The sequence below is a fragment of the Symphalangus syndactylus genome, chromosome 10 (assembly GCF_028878055.3).
Source record: "Symphalangus syndactylus isolate Jambi chromosome 10, NHGRI_mSymSyn1-v2.1_pri, whole genome shotgun sequence".
In the NCBI taxonomy this organism is placed as follows: Eukaryota; Metazoa; Chordata; class Mammalia; order Primates; family Hylobatidae; genus Symphalangus; species Symphalangus syndactylus.
In genome coordinates this window covers 87,980,996-87,996,323 of record NC_072432.2, presented here as the reverse complement: position 1 = coordinate 87,996,323, position 15,328 = coordinate 87,980,996, and the positions used below count along the sequence as shown (strand labels likewise).

General features: G+C 54.7%; 1 protein-coding gene across 4 annotated transcripts; it reads left to right on the top strand.

Annotated features, from left to right (window-relative positions):
• The first annotated feature begins 2,847 nt into the window (after positions 1 to 2,847).
• On the top strand, positions 2,848 to 14,729 carry ACVRL1 (activin A receptor like type 1). 4 transcript variants are annotated; one of them, XM_055294783.2, is made up of 9 exons: positions 2,848 to 3,097; positions 3,661 to 3,912; positions 4,121 to 4,332; positions 4,535 to 4,634; positions 5,000 to 5,146; positions 5,821 to 6,096; positions 6,654 to 6,851; positions 9,893 to 10,023; positions 11,893 to 14,729. In XM_055294783.2, exons 1-9 carry the CDS (start codon positions 2,995 to 2,997, stop codon positions 12,025 to 12,027), a joined length of 1,554 nt encoding a protein of 517 aa, XP_055150758.2. In that variant the 5' UTR covers positions 2,848 to 2,994; the 3' UTR covers positions 12,028 to 14,729. The 4 variants fall into 4 exon arrangements, with proteins under 4 accessions (XP_055150758.2, XP_063467315.1, XP_063467316.1 ...); XM_063611245.1 differs by lacking the exons at positions 4,121 to 4,332; positions 4,535 to 4,634; XM_063611246.1 differs by lacking the exons at positions 4,121 to 4,332; positions 4,535 to 4,634; positions 6,654 to 6,851.
• Positions 14,730 to 15,328: the final 599 nt, after the last annotated feature.

Sequence of the window (15,328 nt, the reverse complement as noted above, 5' to 3'; positions counted from 1 at the left end):
TATGATTGCACCACTGCACTCCAGCCTGGGCGACTGAGCAAGACCCTGTCTCAAAAAGAAAATTAAAAACAAACAAAAACGCTGTCTGCATTTAAACAAATCTGAGTAGGGCACCCGTTAATAACAACAGTAGTGGGCAATTTGTTCATGTCCACCGAGACCCATGTCTTTTTCTTCCTTCGAGGGACTCATCTAACCCCAAACAATTGGAGGAATAACAATGACCAAGGAAGGATTTATTATCAGCAATTTAAGTTTATTAAGACACGCTCAGTGACGATGGACAAGAAACTTAACATCTCTGAGCCTCACTTTCCCCCATTGGACTGTTGTGATGATTAAATCAGATAAACCATTCAAGTTCAGTACTTAGCACATAATTAGTACTCAGAGAAGGTTAACTGTTATTATTAAGTATTTCATAGTGTTTAGCTAACATTTGGAATTAGTTTAACGTCTGTAATTTCTGGCCAACAATAGTGATGCTTCTGTCAGCAGGAGATCTTTCACAAAGTTTTGCTTAGAAGTGAAAGGATCCTGCCAGGCCCCAGGAGTCTGTTTGTGCTTCAGTCAGATTTCAGGGCAAATCGTACAGAGTCAGCTCTGAGTTTGGACTGGTCAGGACTCAGCACCCTCCTGTACTTGATCTCACACTGGGTCCAGTTAAAAATTAGACAGTCCCAATTTTACTCCATCACATTCCCAGGATTAGACCATAGATGGGTTCTGCAGATGCAGACAGGCCTCACTCCACAGTGTCACCAAGTCCCAGCTTTGGTGTTTACCCTTGGCTGTCCCTTCTGTAGTAGATGGGGAGGATCCTGCGTGGGAGTGAGTGTCCCTTCCCTCTGCATCCCACTCCCACTCACCCAGCAGGGCCCTGTACAGCAAAATGAAAGCAGAGGAACCAGACTTAGCGTTGTGCCCACACAAACTGATCAGAACTCCCTGGGGAACTTTTAAAAAATGCATGTTTCTTGCTGATTCCAGGACTGAATCAGAGTCTGGAGTGAGGGTGAAAGCAGTGAATATGCTTTTCTCATTGAGCACTTCAGGTGATTCTGATGCATGATAAAGTAGAAGGAGGGTGGACTGGGGCACGGCCAGAGAAGTAGAGGAACAGACAGAGGGTCCTAGAGGAATGCTGGATTTTAGCCTTATTGTTAGCCACTTTTTTCTTTCCACCTCAAACCCTCTCCTTTGCAGCTTTCTGGGCTAGCAAAGGCCGCCAAGGATGGCTTCCTGCTAGTACCCCAGTGGGCAGATTCAGCTCCTCTAGAGTGCTCTCTCCATCCCATCCCACCGCTGGTCCTGCCACACAGTGCTAGCCAGAGTCCTCATTGGCTGCGGGAGGGGCAAGAGGCAGGAGGTCAGGCAGAGGCTGAGGACACAGCTGCAGCAGCCCAGGGCTCTGTTTCCTCCCCCAGCCTGGGCCTCTGGGGCAGAGGAAGCCCAGGCAGGAAGGCCAGGCCTGCCACCAGCCAGAGAGACCTATGAAGCCCCCCTACCCCACCCCTAGCCATACTGCCCTCAGAGCCTCAGCATCTTGGGTCTTCATCTGGCACCATTCTTAAACTATGGGCCTTCTGAAGCCTCTGTGGCCATGTGCCCAGCCCTGTCAGGCTCACCATGTCATGCCAAAGGACAGTCTCCCTGCCTTGTGCCCTGCCTTAGGATCCAGTCCCCAGACACACACCTGCACACGCTCCACCATTCAGAAAGTCCTGCTGCTGTCTGACCAGGGTCCTTCTTGCTGCAGCTTTAGCCGATATCTTCTGGTTCTAAACCTCTGAGAAATGAAGACTGCGTGGCTTCAGAAGCACTAGTTGGTGTGGTACCTGGATTGGGGACTATCACAGACCAGAATTACTCCCCCTAACACTCTCCAACAAACTTCTGGAAAAGTTCAACCCTAGTCAGCCATGGAACGTCAAACATTCAGTGTCTAAGTGTGTTTCACTTCCCCTGCCACATCACTGGCCCTCCACCCACCCTTTCCTAGATGGCAAGGGGAAAGAAGCGGGCCAGGGAACAGCTCCAAGAGGGCAGCTTATACTCTGGTGAGCTTGCAGAGAGGTTCCTCTACACCTGGCATGACCCTGCACCGTCCAAGCTTTGTGTGGTTGTTACAGCCCTGAGGGCTTGGACATGGGCTGCCACTGCTGGATAGGGACAGAGTGAAGAGAGCACTTGATTAGGAGTCTGGAAACCTGGGATGTACTCCTGCTGGTGCCAGTGAGTCCTGTCTGACCCGGGACAAGTCTTCTTCCCTGTATGAGCCTTACCCCTCTCTTCTGTAAAACAAGGAGCTGGATTTTATGATTCACAGGATGTCCACCTAGAATTCTGTCATGTGGGTGTCCCAGGCACAAGGAACTAAGGGTAGCAAGGGACTAAGGGCATATTTAAAAAGCCCCTCCAGACCTTGTGGCTGCTGCAGCCCACCCTGAAAATATGCCCTTAGTTCCCTGCTGTGCGTGACTCCTGCCTGTTCTATCCAGACCTCAATCTAAACAATCTTGATTCCTGTTCCTGGCTTGGCAGGACCCTGAATGGCAGGAAGTGAAGACAGGAGCCTGTTTATGTTTGAGGCAGCCAGGGCTGGGGGGGCACTGGAAAAGGGTAGGCAGGGGTGGAGGCTGTGAGGGAGTGGGAAAGAGACACAGAACAGAAGGGGAGCTGCTGGAGAGATGCTCCTTCTACCCCAGTTGGGTGCTCCCTGCGGCTCTCCCAACCTGCCTCCAGTCTGAGCTCAGCAGCAGGGGTGCAGAGCTAGGGTTTCCCCAAGCTCTCAGTCACTTAAACATTGCTCTCCACCCTTCACCTCTAACAGGATGGTTTCCATGGGGAAGTGAACCAGGACTTCCCCTGCAGGCCCCGCCCCAAAGCCAGGCGGCAGGGAGTAGGGAGGCGGCCTCCCTGCCTCCCCTCCAAAAAAAACTCCGTGATTTCCTCTGGGCAGGAGGGAGCCACAGCCAGCGGCTGTCACATTTCATGGCTCTTACTCCACCTCTCTTGCTCCTCTCTGCAGGGACCATGACCTTGGGCTCCCCCAGGAGAGGCCTGCTGATGCTGCTGATGGCCTTGGTGACCCAGGGTGAGTACTGGGGGAGCAGTTAGGAAACAGGAACCTGGATAGAGAAAGGGCTATCTGGGCCCGGATCAGCTCTGCCTGCGGCTGAACTTGAGAAGCTGGGGAGAATTTAGGAGCTTGACTGGAGAGTGGAGGACAGTGAGGCCCCATTAGACTCAGCCCCCAGCTACCCCAGCCCTCCTTTGCTCTCCTCTTGGTCCAGACCTACAGGCTGGAGCTCTGTCAGGCTAGGGTGGAAGCCTACATGTGGGGTGGAGGGAGAGCAGGTGTTGGCAGGCCAAGCCTGGGAGAGCTCTCAGGGCTGGGGCTGGGGGCCCAGCCCAGCCTAGAACTGGGAGGGGAGGACCTAGGAGCCAGGAGGGGACAGAAGCCTGCTTTTCAGAGTGTCAGCTGCCCTGAGGGGAGGGTTCTGAGGGAAGGATGACTGAGGATGAAAGTAAGAGACCAAAGCTTCAAGGTGTTTGTCTGAGAGGTCAGACGAGAGGGACAGTGGGACAGAAATGGGTGTCGGGCTCAGCCTGTGGGAGCTGGGCCCACGGTGGCTGAGCTTCCGGTGTGTCTCCCAGGCGACCCCGTGAAGCCGTCTCGGGGCCCGCTGGTGACCTGCACGTGTGAGAACCCACATTGCAGGGGGCCTACCTGCCGGGGGGCCTGGTGCACAGTAGTGCTGGTGCGGGAGGAGGGGAGGCACCCCCAGGAACATCGGGGCTGCGGGAACTTGCACAGGGAGCTCTGCAGGGGGCGCCCCACCGAGTTCGTCAACCACTACTGCTGCGACAGCCACCTCTGCAACCACAACGTGTCCCTGGTGCTGGAGGGTACGTCCAGCTGCCCTAGCACTCCCTCCCCATCTTCTCGGACCCTGCCCTCCCTTCCCTCCTTTCCTCTCATGCTCTGGCCAATAAAGGGGCTGGGGGCGGGGAAGTGGGTGGGCAGGACTCTGGGATCTAACTGGCAGAGTGGTCTGGCCCGAGGTGGGGGGAGCTGACCTAGTGGAAGCTGAGCCTCAGTGTCCCCCTCCCCCAGCCACCCAAACTCCTTCGGAGCAGCCAGGAACAGATGGCCAGCTGGCCCTGATACTGGGCCCCGTGCTGGCCTTGCTGGCCCTGGCGGCCCTGGGTGTCCTGGGCCTGTGGCATGTCCGACGGAGGCAGGAGAAGCAACGTGGCCTGCACAGCGAGCTGGGAGAGTCGAGTCTCATCCTGAAAGCATCTGAGCAGGGCGATAGCATGTTGGGGGTATGGGCCTGGGGACCTGGGACACAGGGTGGAGGGGGGCAGATAGGAACTGCAGAATCAGAGGGGTCACCCAGAGATTAGAGCCAGTGGGGAGCTGGGCGAGTGAGGAGCTTGCAGTGACCCAGAAGGTCCCAGGTGGAGGATAGAGAAGGGGGCTGCGGCTGGTTGTGGCAGCCTCTCAGTGGCCTCTCCGTACCCCCAGGACCTCCTGGACAGTGACTGCACCACAGGGAGTGGCTCGGGGCTCCCCTTCCTGGTGCAGAGGACAGTGGCACGGCAGGTTGCCTTGGTGGAGTGTGTGGGTGAGCAGTGGGTGAGCCCGGTGGATGAGGACCAAGGGCTCTCATGAGCCTGGAGGGGTGAGGGAGTTCTTGGCTACCGGAATCACAGGCGGTGCCAGGCCTGGGTCAGAATTGGAATTCTGCTGGGCAGGGAGTGGGCTGGAGATGGGCCAGGGCTAGGTTCTTCTTTCTGCAGGACCAGGGTGGAACGAGAGGCAGCTGGGAGTGGCCTGCCGCTGGGTTTGTGTCTGGATTAAGTTAAACCTAAGAGTCTGGGGTTCTGTGGGTGGGGTGGGCAAGGGAGGCAGTGCAGCATCAAGATGTGGGGCTCTTCCAGGGCTCTGTGTGCCCAGTGTGTAACCCTCACCTTCCCCTCTGGCCATCAGGGAAAGGCCGCTATGGCGAAGTGTGGCGGGGCTTGTGGCACGGTGAGAGCGTGGCCGTCAAGATCTTCTCCTCGAGGGATGAACAGTCCTGGTTCCGAGAGACTGAGATCTACAACACAGTGTTGCTCAGACACGACAACATCCTAGGCAAGGGGAGAGGCCGGCTGTGCCAGGCCTGGGGCTTTGCCCTGCTGCACTCAGGGCTCAAGTTTGCAGACCTCCAGACGTTAACAGAAACCTGAAGGACTCTCAGCCCACTTGCAGCACCTACCTCTTTTTTATTTTATTTATTTATTTTTTTGAGACAGGGCCTCGCTCTGTCACCCAGGCTGGGATGCAGTGGTGCAATCTCACTGGAACCTCAATCTCTTGAGCTCAAGCAGTCCTCCCGCTTCAGCCTCTTGAGCTCAAGCGATCCTCCCGCTTCAGCCTCTTGAGCTCAAGCGATCCTCCTGCTTCAGCCTCTTGAGTAGCTGGGACCACAGGCATGTGCCACCATGCCCAGCTAACTTTTTTATTTTTTGTAGAGATGAGGTCTCGCTATGTTTCCCAGACTGGTCTCAAATTCCTAGGCTCAAGCAGTCCTCCTGCCTTGGCCTCCCAAAGTGTTGGGATTACAGGTGCAAGCCACTAAGCCAGGCCCAGACCCAACCTCTGACTCCAGCTCTCTCTGACCTAAGCCACATCAACCCCCACCCACAGATCTAGCTTAGCAGTGACCCAGCCCATTCTCTCTCCCCCAACCCCACCCTGACCCTGACCACTCCAGCCTCCCTTAGCCCCAGCCCCTTGGCTGAGTCACCTGACCCTTCTGCACACAGGCTTCATCGCCTCGGACATGACCTCCCGCAACTCGAGCACGCAGCTGTGGCTCATCACGCACTACCACGAGCACGGCTCCCTCTACGACTTTCTGCAGAGACAGACGCTGGAGCCCCATCTGGCTCTGAGGCTAGCTGTGTCCGCAGCCTGCGGCCTGGCGCACCTGCACGTGGAGATCTTCGGTACACAGGGCAAACCAGCCATTGCCCACCGTGACTTCAAGAGCCGCAACGTGCTGGTCAAGAGCAACCTGCAGTGTTGCATCGCCGACCTGGGTGAGCTGGGCGGGGCAGGGGCGCGCCCTTCACAGGTGGGCGGAGCTTGTGCGCTCTCCTTTCTTTTGCCTGTGGGCGGTGACCATGATTAGCACTTGAAAACTTACAGGCGCATGTTGTCTCAGTTCTCCTCCTCAAGACCCCACGAGTTGTCTGAACACCCTTTTCAAACCCAGACTCCTTCCACCATACCATCCTGGCTCCAGGAGTTAGGAGAAAGGAGGCAGGAGCCGGGAACCTGGGTTCTCATCCTGGTTTCGCTAACTACATCCCTCCCCATCACCAGCCTCCGGGTCTGCTCTGTGAAGTGGGCTCATAATGCCTGCCTGGCCCACTCACATCCCTCCGGGTTCTTGGGAACCTAGAGAGCACTACACAAGCAAAGAGTACCTGGGGCCGTGGTTCTCTCTGTGGCCACTGTCTTCCAGTCCATCTCCGTGCAGGTCTCCATCTGCCTTCCCCTCTCTGTCCCACTGTTTCTCTCAGTCCCCACCTTGCCTACCCCCTGGATCCCAGGTTCCGGAGAGGGGCAGGAGTAACAGGCCTCACCCCCGCAGGCCTGGCTGTGATGCACTCACAGGGCAGCGACTACCTGGACATCGGCAACAACCCGAGAGTGGGCACCAAGCGGTACATGGCGCCTGAGGTGCTGGACGAGCAGATCCGCATGGACTGCTTTGAGTCCTACAAGTGGACTGACATCTGGGCCTTTGGCCTGGTGCTGTGGGAGATTGCCCGCCGGACCATCGTGAATGGTGAGGGCCCACCCTACACAGGGTAGGGAAAGGGGAATCAGCCTGTGGAGCCAGGAGCTTCCTGCCATGGCCAATGCCTGTGGCCTGGGAGGTTTGCAGCCAGACCTCCTGGCACCCCTTCCATGCTGCCCACCAGCTGGTTCAGCTGAGTGACCTTTTAAGGTATAAACCTTAAAAACAGATAACAGGGTCTGTGAGTCTGGCTGTGAAGTCTTGGGTACATGATAATAACAGAAATATTAATAGCAGCTAATACTGATTGAGCTTAAATATGTGCCAGATGCCATGCTATGCACTTTACATGTATTATCTTATTTAATTCTTTGGTATGGACAAGGCAGTGGTATTGCTTAGTGGCTAAGAGCATAGCCTTGGAATCAGACTTCCTGGGTTCTATTCCTGATTTTGCCATGACTGTGCACAGGTTATTTGACCTCTCTGTGCCTCAGTTTCCTCATTTGTAAAATGGGTGCAGTGGCTCATGCCTGTAATCCCAGCACTTTGGGAGGCCGAGGCGGGCAGATCACCTGAGGTCAGGAATTCAAGACCAGCCTGGCCAACATGGTGAAACCCTGTCTGTACTAAAAATACAAAAATTAGCCGGCTGTGGTGGCACACACCTGTAATCCCAGCTCCTCAGGAGGCTGAGGCAGGAGAATCGCTTGAACCTAGGAGGTAGAGGTTGCGGTGAGCCGAGATCATGCCACTGCACTCCAGTCTGGGCGACAGAGTGAGACCCTGTCTCAAAAAAAAAAATTAATAAAATAAATAAATAAAATGAGAATAAAAATAGCTTCCAGTTGTTGAGATAATCCAAGTATTTAGAACAATATCTAGAGCTAAATATTAGTGGCCGTTATTGTTGTAGATAGAATGAGTGCCTGACCTCATATTGTCCCCATTTTACAGCTGAGGAGACAGGGGCACAGAATGACAGTGGGCTTGAGGCAGCATCAGGGTCCGAAACCGGGCAGTCTGCCCGGTGGCCAGTGCTCATCATCACTGTGTGCACTTAAACCTCTCTGGCCCTTGATTTCCTCATGCACACAATGCATGTGAGTGCCTGCACTGCCTGCTTATTGCTGCCGCATTGTTACTGTGGGTTGCCACAGGGGACTCTGATTTAGAGGGATTGCGGCAGGTAGAGGGACCTGCCCCGGGCAGACAGCCCTGAGGTCGATGCTGTCTCAGCCCTGGAGTGGACGGAGGATGGGTGGGTCGTCTAGACTGGTGGGAGCATTGTCAACCTTTGAGGAGGCTGTCCATGGTGAGGGACTTCCAGCAGTCCTGACAGGTTGGGGACAATCTTCAGGATATGGCTGGAGCCCTGCTTCTTCGGGACAAGGATGTCCTCATTTCCTGAGCATCTACCAGGAGTCAGCCCTATGCCAGACTTCATTTATCCTCGGCGATCATTGACTGAAAACAGAGGCCGTGGTGTCACCAGTCCCTTGGGGAGACTCATGAGGTGCTTAGATTCCTTAAGACTCCGGGCATGAATTGCCAGAGTGGGCTCTAAGGAGACTGGGATTGGGGGAAAGAGGAACCTGGAAGAAGCCAAGGCTCCTTGGACCAGGCTGCAGGGCAGAAAGGAAAGTCTGGGAGGAGGCTGCCTGGGGTGGAGGGGGAAGCTCCATCAGCCCCACACGGACTCGCGGCGCATTATAAACACTGTAATCTGGTGTCAGCCCCGGCACTGATTAAAGGCCCATTAGACACACTCAGCCTGTGCAGCACTGATTAGGGCGTGAGCGGCACAGGGGCCGGCCTGGAAGCTGGCCATGGGGAGAACAGCTGGCGAAGGCTCTATCGAGGTTGCGGCCTGTGTGGCCATGGCCCCCCAGCCTCGGGCTGGGAAACAGGATGGGGCATGGGGCTGTCTGTAGCTCCACAGGCATTGTTTTCAGAAAGCTAAAAACTGTGAACTGGGGACACCAAGAGGAGGGGTCAGCGCCGGCTGCAGGAGTCAGCAGAGGCCCGTGCCATCCCTGACACTGGGTGTTGTTACGTGGACCTGGGTAAAAAATAAGTGCAGCTCAGAGGTCAAGAGCACATGCTTTGGTGTTAGACTGTGGGCTTAAATCCTAGCCCTGTCACTTACTAGCTGTTGATCTTAGACAAGTTTCTTAAACTCTCTGGCCTTCATTTCTTGGCTTATGAAGTGGAGCTAATAGTATTACCTACCTCACAGGGCTGCTGTGAGGATGTCATGCAGAGCTCTTAGGACAGCACCTGGCATACAGGGCTCAGTAAACATTTGGTGTTATTATTATCAGGCATGTGTGATAGTTGGGGCCTGGGAGAAGTCCCAGGCACTGGGTGGAAGGCAGCTGAGGAAAGGCTGGAACAAGGCTGGCCTAGGAATCCGAGATGGGTTTGAGTCTTGCCTCTGCCATTACTAGCTGTGGAACCTTGGGCCCCACTTCTCTGAGCATCAGTGTCTTCATCTGTAAAATGGAGGTAATACTAGTACCCACTCCCTAGGGCTGTTGTGAGGACAAACAGGATAAAGCACGTAAAGTGTTTACAGCAGGCCGGGCGCGGTGGCTCACGCCTGTAATCCCAGCACTTTGGGAGGCCGAGGCGGGCGGATCATGAGGCGAGGAGATCGAGACCATCCTGGCTAACATGGTGAAACCCTGTGTCTACTAAAAATACAAAAAATTAGCTGGGCGAGGTGGTGGGCGCCTGTACTCCCAGCTACTCGGGAGGCTGAGGCAGGAGAATGGCGTGAACCCCGGGGGGTGGAGCCTGCAGTGAGCCGAGATCGCGCCACTGCACTCCAGCCTGGGCGACAGCGAGACTCTGTCTCAAAAAAAAAAAAAAGTGTTTACAGCAGAATACCTGGCACATGCCATGTGCAAAACAAATGGCAGTCATTAATATTAGTTAGAAACACATTTATTGCATTATATCATCCCTCTCAGGGGTAGCATGTCCAGGCCACTGGTTTCTGGCCCTTGGATAGAGGGTAGAAAAGGCTCTCCTCTGGGTGGTATTGGGCCTCCCAAGTGATTGTCCTGTCCATTCTCCATTTCCAGGGATCGTGGAGGACTATAGACCACCCTTCTATGATGTGGTGCCCAATGACCCCAGCTTTGAGGACATGAAGAAGGTGGTGTGTGTGGATCAGCAGACCCCCACCATCCCTAACCGGCTGGCTGCAGACCCGGTGAGGCCTCCGCTGGGACTAGAATGGCGTGGGGTGGTGGCTCACAGCTGGGATTTCTGGGCCCAGGAACTTGTGTCTGAGGCCTCTGCTTCATCTCAGATAGATACTGAGTGTCCTGGCTAGGGCACCTCTCTAGGTACTCCCTCTTTCAACCCTGGCCCATGCTCCCTGCCCCCAGGGCCATCTGGTCATTCTGGGATTTTAAGAACCTTCACCTTCCCTGTGAAAAGTCAGAGGCTCTCTGTGGCTGTGTGTGTGTGTGTGTTTGAGAGACAGGGTTTTGTTTGCTCTTGTCACCCAGGCTGGGGTACAGTGGCACAGTCATAGCTCACTGTAACCTCAAACTCCTGGGCTCAACCGATCCTACTGCCTTAGCCTCCCCAGTAGCTAGGTGTAGTGCACACTACCACACCTGGCTAATTTTTAAAATTTTTTGTAGAGACAAGGTCTTTTATGTTGCTCAGGGTTATCTCAAACTCTTGGGCTCAAGTGATCCTCCTGCTTCAGCCTCCCAAAGTGTTGGGATTATAGGTGTGAGCCTCCACACTTGACCAGTGTGGTATTTTTGTTGCTATTTGTCTTTGTTTGTTGCTGTTTTGTTGTTGTTTGTCCTTGTTTTTTCTCAAAACACTTCACTTATACAAAGACACACACATGTATATCAACACATACAAGCGTGAATATCCTTCTGAACATACACTCAGAAATATACACATATGCATATATGCCAGACTGTTGGCCCCGTGAGGACAAAGAACATGTCTTTTGCTCACCCTTACATCCATATTACCTATCATAGTATCTGGCTCACAATAGGTGCTAATAAATATTTACTGAAAGAATGAATATATTCTATACATGTATACATATATGTATACATAGACATACATTTCTGTACAACGTACATATCCGCAAAAAGCCACATGTATGCATTCCTGTACACACACACATACGCCTCACTTTCAGGAGCCAGAAGTGGGGCTAGCTCATTCCAGGCCCTGGGATGGGCTGACGAGCTTCCTGGGATGGGTTGATGAGCTTTTTGGGATGGGGTGATGAGCTTTTTGGGATGGGCTGATGAGCTTCCTGGGATGGGGTGATGAGCTTCCTGGGATGGGGTGATGAGCTTTTTGGGATGGGGTGATGAGCTTTTTGGGATGGGTTGATGAGCTTCCTGGGATGGGCTGACGAGCTTCCTGGGATGGGGTGATGAGCTTTTTGGGATGGGGTGATGAGCTCTTTGGGATGGGGTGATGAGCTTTTTGGGATGGGTTGATGAGCTTTTTGGGATGGGTTGCTCCCTGGACACTTGGCATTTTTAGGGCAGTTCTCACTTCTCAAACTTCCACAGTCCCCTGGGCCCAGCCATGGCTGATGGAGGGACTGGAAGACACTGCCCTCTGCACTGGGGTCTTAGGCTGTGGATAGGGATGTGGTAGCCCCCAGGCTTGAAGAATCGGCCCCTTCCTGTGGATCTTAGCAAAGGTGGGGATGGGGGTAAGGTGTTTCACAGATACTGCTTGCCCAAGGGGGCTTGAGTGCTCCCGAAGATCTGAGTTCTCTCTTTCTGTCCTCCCTGTCTTTCTCTATCCCTTTCTCACTCTACTCTCTTCCTCTTCCATTTTTGATTTTTTGTCATCCTCTGTTCTCTCTCTCACCGCTTGTCTTTCCTCTCACTCTCCTTTCCAATCTCTCATCTCCCTCCTCTTATCCTTTCTCTCCTGCTTATGTCTCCCCATTACCGGCCATCCTCCTCATCTTCCCATCTTCTCTGACCCACCTCCCTCTGCATCTCTCTCCCGACCCCCTCCTCTTCTCTGCATCTCTCTTTCTGCCTCCTCTCCTCTGCACCTCTCTCCCAACCCCCAGGTCCTCTCAGGCCTAGCTCAGATGATGCGGGAGTGCTGGTACCCAAACCCCTCTGCCCGACTCACCGCGCTGCGGATCAAGAAGACACTACAGAAAATTAGCCACAGTCCAGAGAAGCCTAAAGTGATTCAGTAGCCCAGGAGCACCTGATTCCTCTCTGCCTGCAGGGTGCTGGGGGGTGGGGGGCAGTGGATGGTGCCCTATCTGGGTAGAGGTAGTGTGAGTGTGGTGTGTGCTGGGGATGGGCAGCTGCGCCTGCCTGCTCGGCCCCCAGCCCACCCAGCCAAAAATACAGCTGGGCTGAAATCTGATCCCCTGCTGTCTGGCCTGCTCAAAGCGGCAGGCTCCCTGACGCCTGGCTCTCTCCCCACCCCCTATGGCCAGCAGGGTGCACCCCCTACCACCAGGACAGGATGCAAAAGAGGCTCCAGAGTCAGAGTGCCAAGCCAGGGAATCCCAGTCCCAGACTCAGAGCCTGGGCCTGCGCTTTGCCCCCTGCCCTTGATCAACCCCACTGCCCCACCAGAGCTGCCAGGGTGGCACTGGGCCCTGTCCAGCCCTCAGCACACACTTCCCTGCCACGCTTCAGCCTCTAGCATAAGCTCCAGAGAGCCAGGGCCCATCAGTTTGTCTCTGTGGATTGTATCTCAGCTCCATGATGCCTTGGGCTTTCTGTCTCCTCAACAAGAGCGCAGCTTGCTGAATGTCAGCTGCCTGAGAGAGCTGGGGCCTGACTTACTAGGGCATTAAAACCTGAGAGGTCCTACTGAGGTGTGACAGGATCACAGGCCAGTAGAAAAGGGGCAGGTCAGATGGGAAAGGCCCAGGACTTTCAGATTAACTGAGAGGATATAGAGGCCAAGCATGGCAGGGGGAAGGTCAGTGGGTGTCAAGAGACCCAGGTCTGACCCCTGGTGTTTGCTCCATGTGACAAAAGCAGGCCTGTCTCAGGACCTTTTTTTTTCTTTTTTCTTTTTTTTTTTTTGAGACGGAGTCTTGCTCTGTCGCCCAGGCTGGAGTGCAGTGGTGCGATCTCGGCTCACTGCAAGCTCCGCCTCCCGGGTTCACGCCATTCTCCTGCCTCAGCCTCTCCGAGTAGCTGGGACTACAGGCACCCGCCACCACGCCCGGCTAATTTTTTGTATTTTTAGTAGAGACGGGGTTTCACTGTGGTCTCGATCTCCTGACCTCGTGATCCGCCCGCCTCGGCCTCCCAAAGTGCTGGGATTACAAGCGTGAGCCACCGCGCCTGGCCCTTTTTTTTTTTTTTTTTTTTGACACGGAGTTTCGCTCTTGTTGTCCAGGCTAGAGTGCAATGGCACGATCCCGGCTCACTGCAACCTCTACCTCCCAGGTTCAAATGATTCTCCTGCCTCAGACTCCTGACTAGCTGGGATTACAGGCACATGCCACCACGCCTGGCTAATTTTGTATATTTAGTAGACAGGGTTTCACCACGTTGGCCATGCTGGTCTTGAACTCCTGACTTCAGGTGTTCCGCCTACCTCGGCCTCCCAAAGTGCTGGGGTTACAGGTGTGAGCCATCGCACCCGGCCAGGACCTTTGTTTCTTATCTACATATTGGAAGATTTGGTCCTGATGTCCTTTGAGGCTTCTTTAGTTCTAGTTCTCTGACATTTCAGCCTGTATGAGAGCTAACTTCCTCAGTCTCATCTATTCCTTATGCTCCAGCCCCTGGCAATTTGCCTCAAGATGGGGGTTTGAAAATAACTTTACCTGACTCAAGGAGTGTCTGGAGCACCTCCTAGTCTAAGTCTGCAAGCTCCAATTCTTGCCTAAAACTATGCCAGTGGCCACCCTTGGGCTCAGACAGCTCTGGGCCTTTTGACCACAAGCCAGCCCCTCGCCCTCTCTGTGGCATAGTCTTCTCTGCCCCGGGACTGCAAGGCGGCTTCCTCCAAGGCTTCCAAGGCTCAAAAGAAATTCAGCTATCCATCCAAAAAGCCTCCAGCTCCCCTACTGGCCCCTGGCTCAGGCCCACACCCCTGGCCAGGCCCAGAGAGTGTGTCTCGGGAGAATTCAATGGCTCTAGAGAGACACACAGAAAGTTTGGCACTTGGAAATTTCAAGGATGTATGTATGCTCACGTATGGAGCAGGTTGTCCTGGCCCCTGGGTGCAGGGAAGTGGGCTGCAGGGAAGTGGGTTGAAGGGGAGCTTGAGGAATATAAGGAGCGAGGGTGGGGACTCAGGCTATGGACAAGGACAGCCCCAAGGTTGGGAAGACCTGGCCTAGTAGTCCTCAGCCTAGGGGCAGGGCAGTGAAGAAAACTCTCCCCGCTCCTGCTGTAATGACCCAGAGCAACCTCCCCAGGCCGGCATCTGATGTGTGTCTTCCACCATCCTCACGGTGGCACTTTTCTAGGCCTGTCTCCCAGCACTGTGCAAGGCTCGGAGGAGAACCAGGAAGTGAAACTGGGTGAAAACAGAAAGCTCAATGGATGGGCTAGGTTCCCAGATCATTAGGGCAGAGTTTGCACGTCCTCTGGTCACTGGAATCCACCCAGCCCACGAATCATCTCCCTCTTGAAGGATTTTATTTCTACTGGGTTTTGGAACAAACTCCTGCTGAGACCCCACAGCCAGAAACTGAAAGCAGCAGCTCCCCAAAGGCTGGAAAATCTCTAAGAGAAGGCCTGGGGCAGGAAGTGGAGTGACAGGGGACAGGTAGAGAGAAGGGGGCCCAATGGCCAGGGAGCGAAGGAGGTGGCGTTGCTGAGAGCAGTCTGCACACGTACCTGGAGATACTGTTTTCGGGAGCACTGGGCTCGTGCCTGGCACACAATAGGTCTGCAATAAACCATGGTTAAATCCTGAGCTCCGGAGTCTTCCCAGGCCAATGCCTCTGCAGTGGCCCGTCGCAGAGGTGCAGATAGAACCAAAGGGGTCGGGGGAGGATAGAGTCCCAGGATACACGCCCAGCTTTGCCCTTAGACAGGTCACAGTTTCCTCACGCCCCTGCTCAGACCCCCGCGGGGGCCCAAATCTCAGTTCCTACCCCAGATTGGGAGCAGCCTGGTCGCCACGTCTGCCACGTCGCCCTCTGCTGGCCGAGGGCTGCCCAGCGGCCGCCTCCCATCCCTACACAGGGACTGCGGGTCTTTCCCGGCAGGGTGGGGCAGCCTTGCCCGCCCCCGGGCACCAGGGTCCGTGTGCTCACTGACCTGCTGTTCTGCAGGGACTGTCCCCCGAACACAACACCTACCAAAGGGCGTTCTGCTTCCGAACCGGCAGCTTGGACCCTCCCTCCTCAATTCCTTGTTCTCACTTCCCTTCTCAAATGGGGTCCCCTTCTTGCCAGGAGTCAGTCCCCATTCCCAGCATGGGAAGATCCCCTCCCCTGGGGATCTGCCTTGTCCTGGGATCAGAAAGCACTTCACACACACATCCCATTCTCACACCCAGAAATTCGGGGT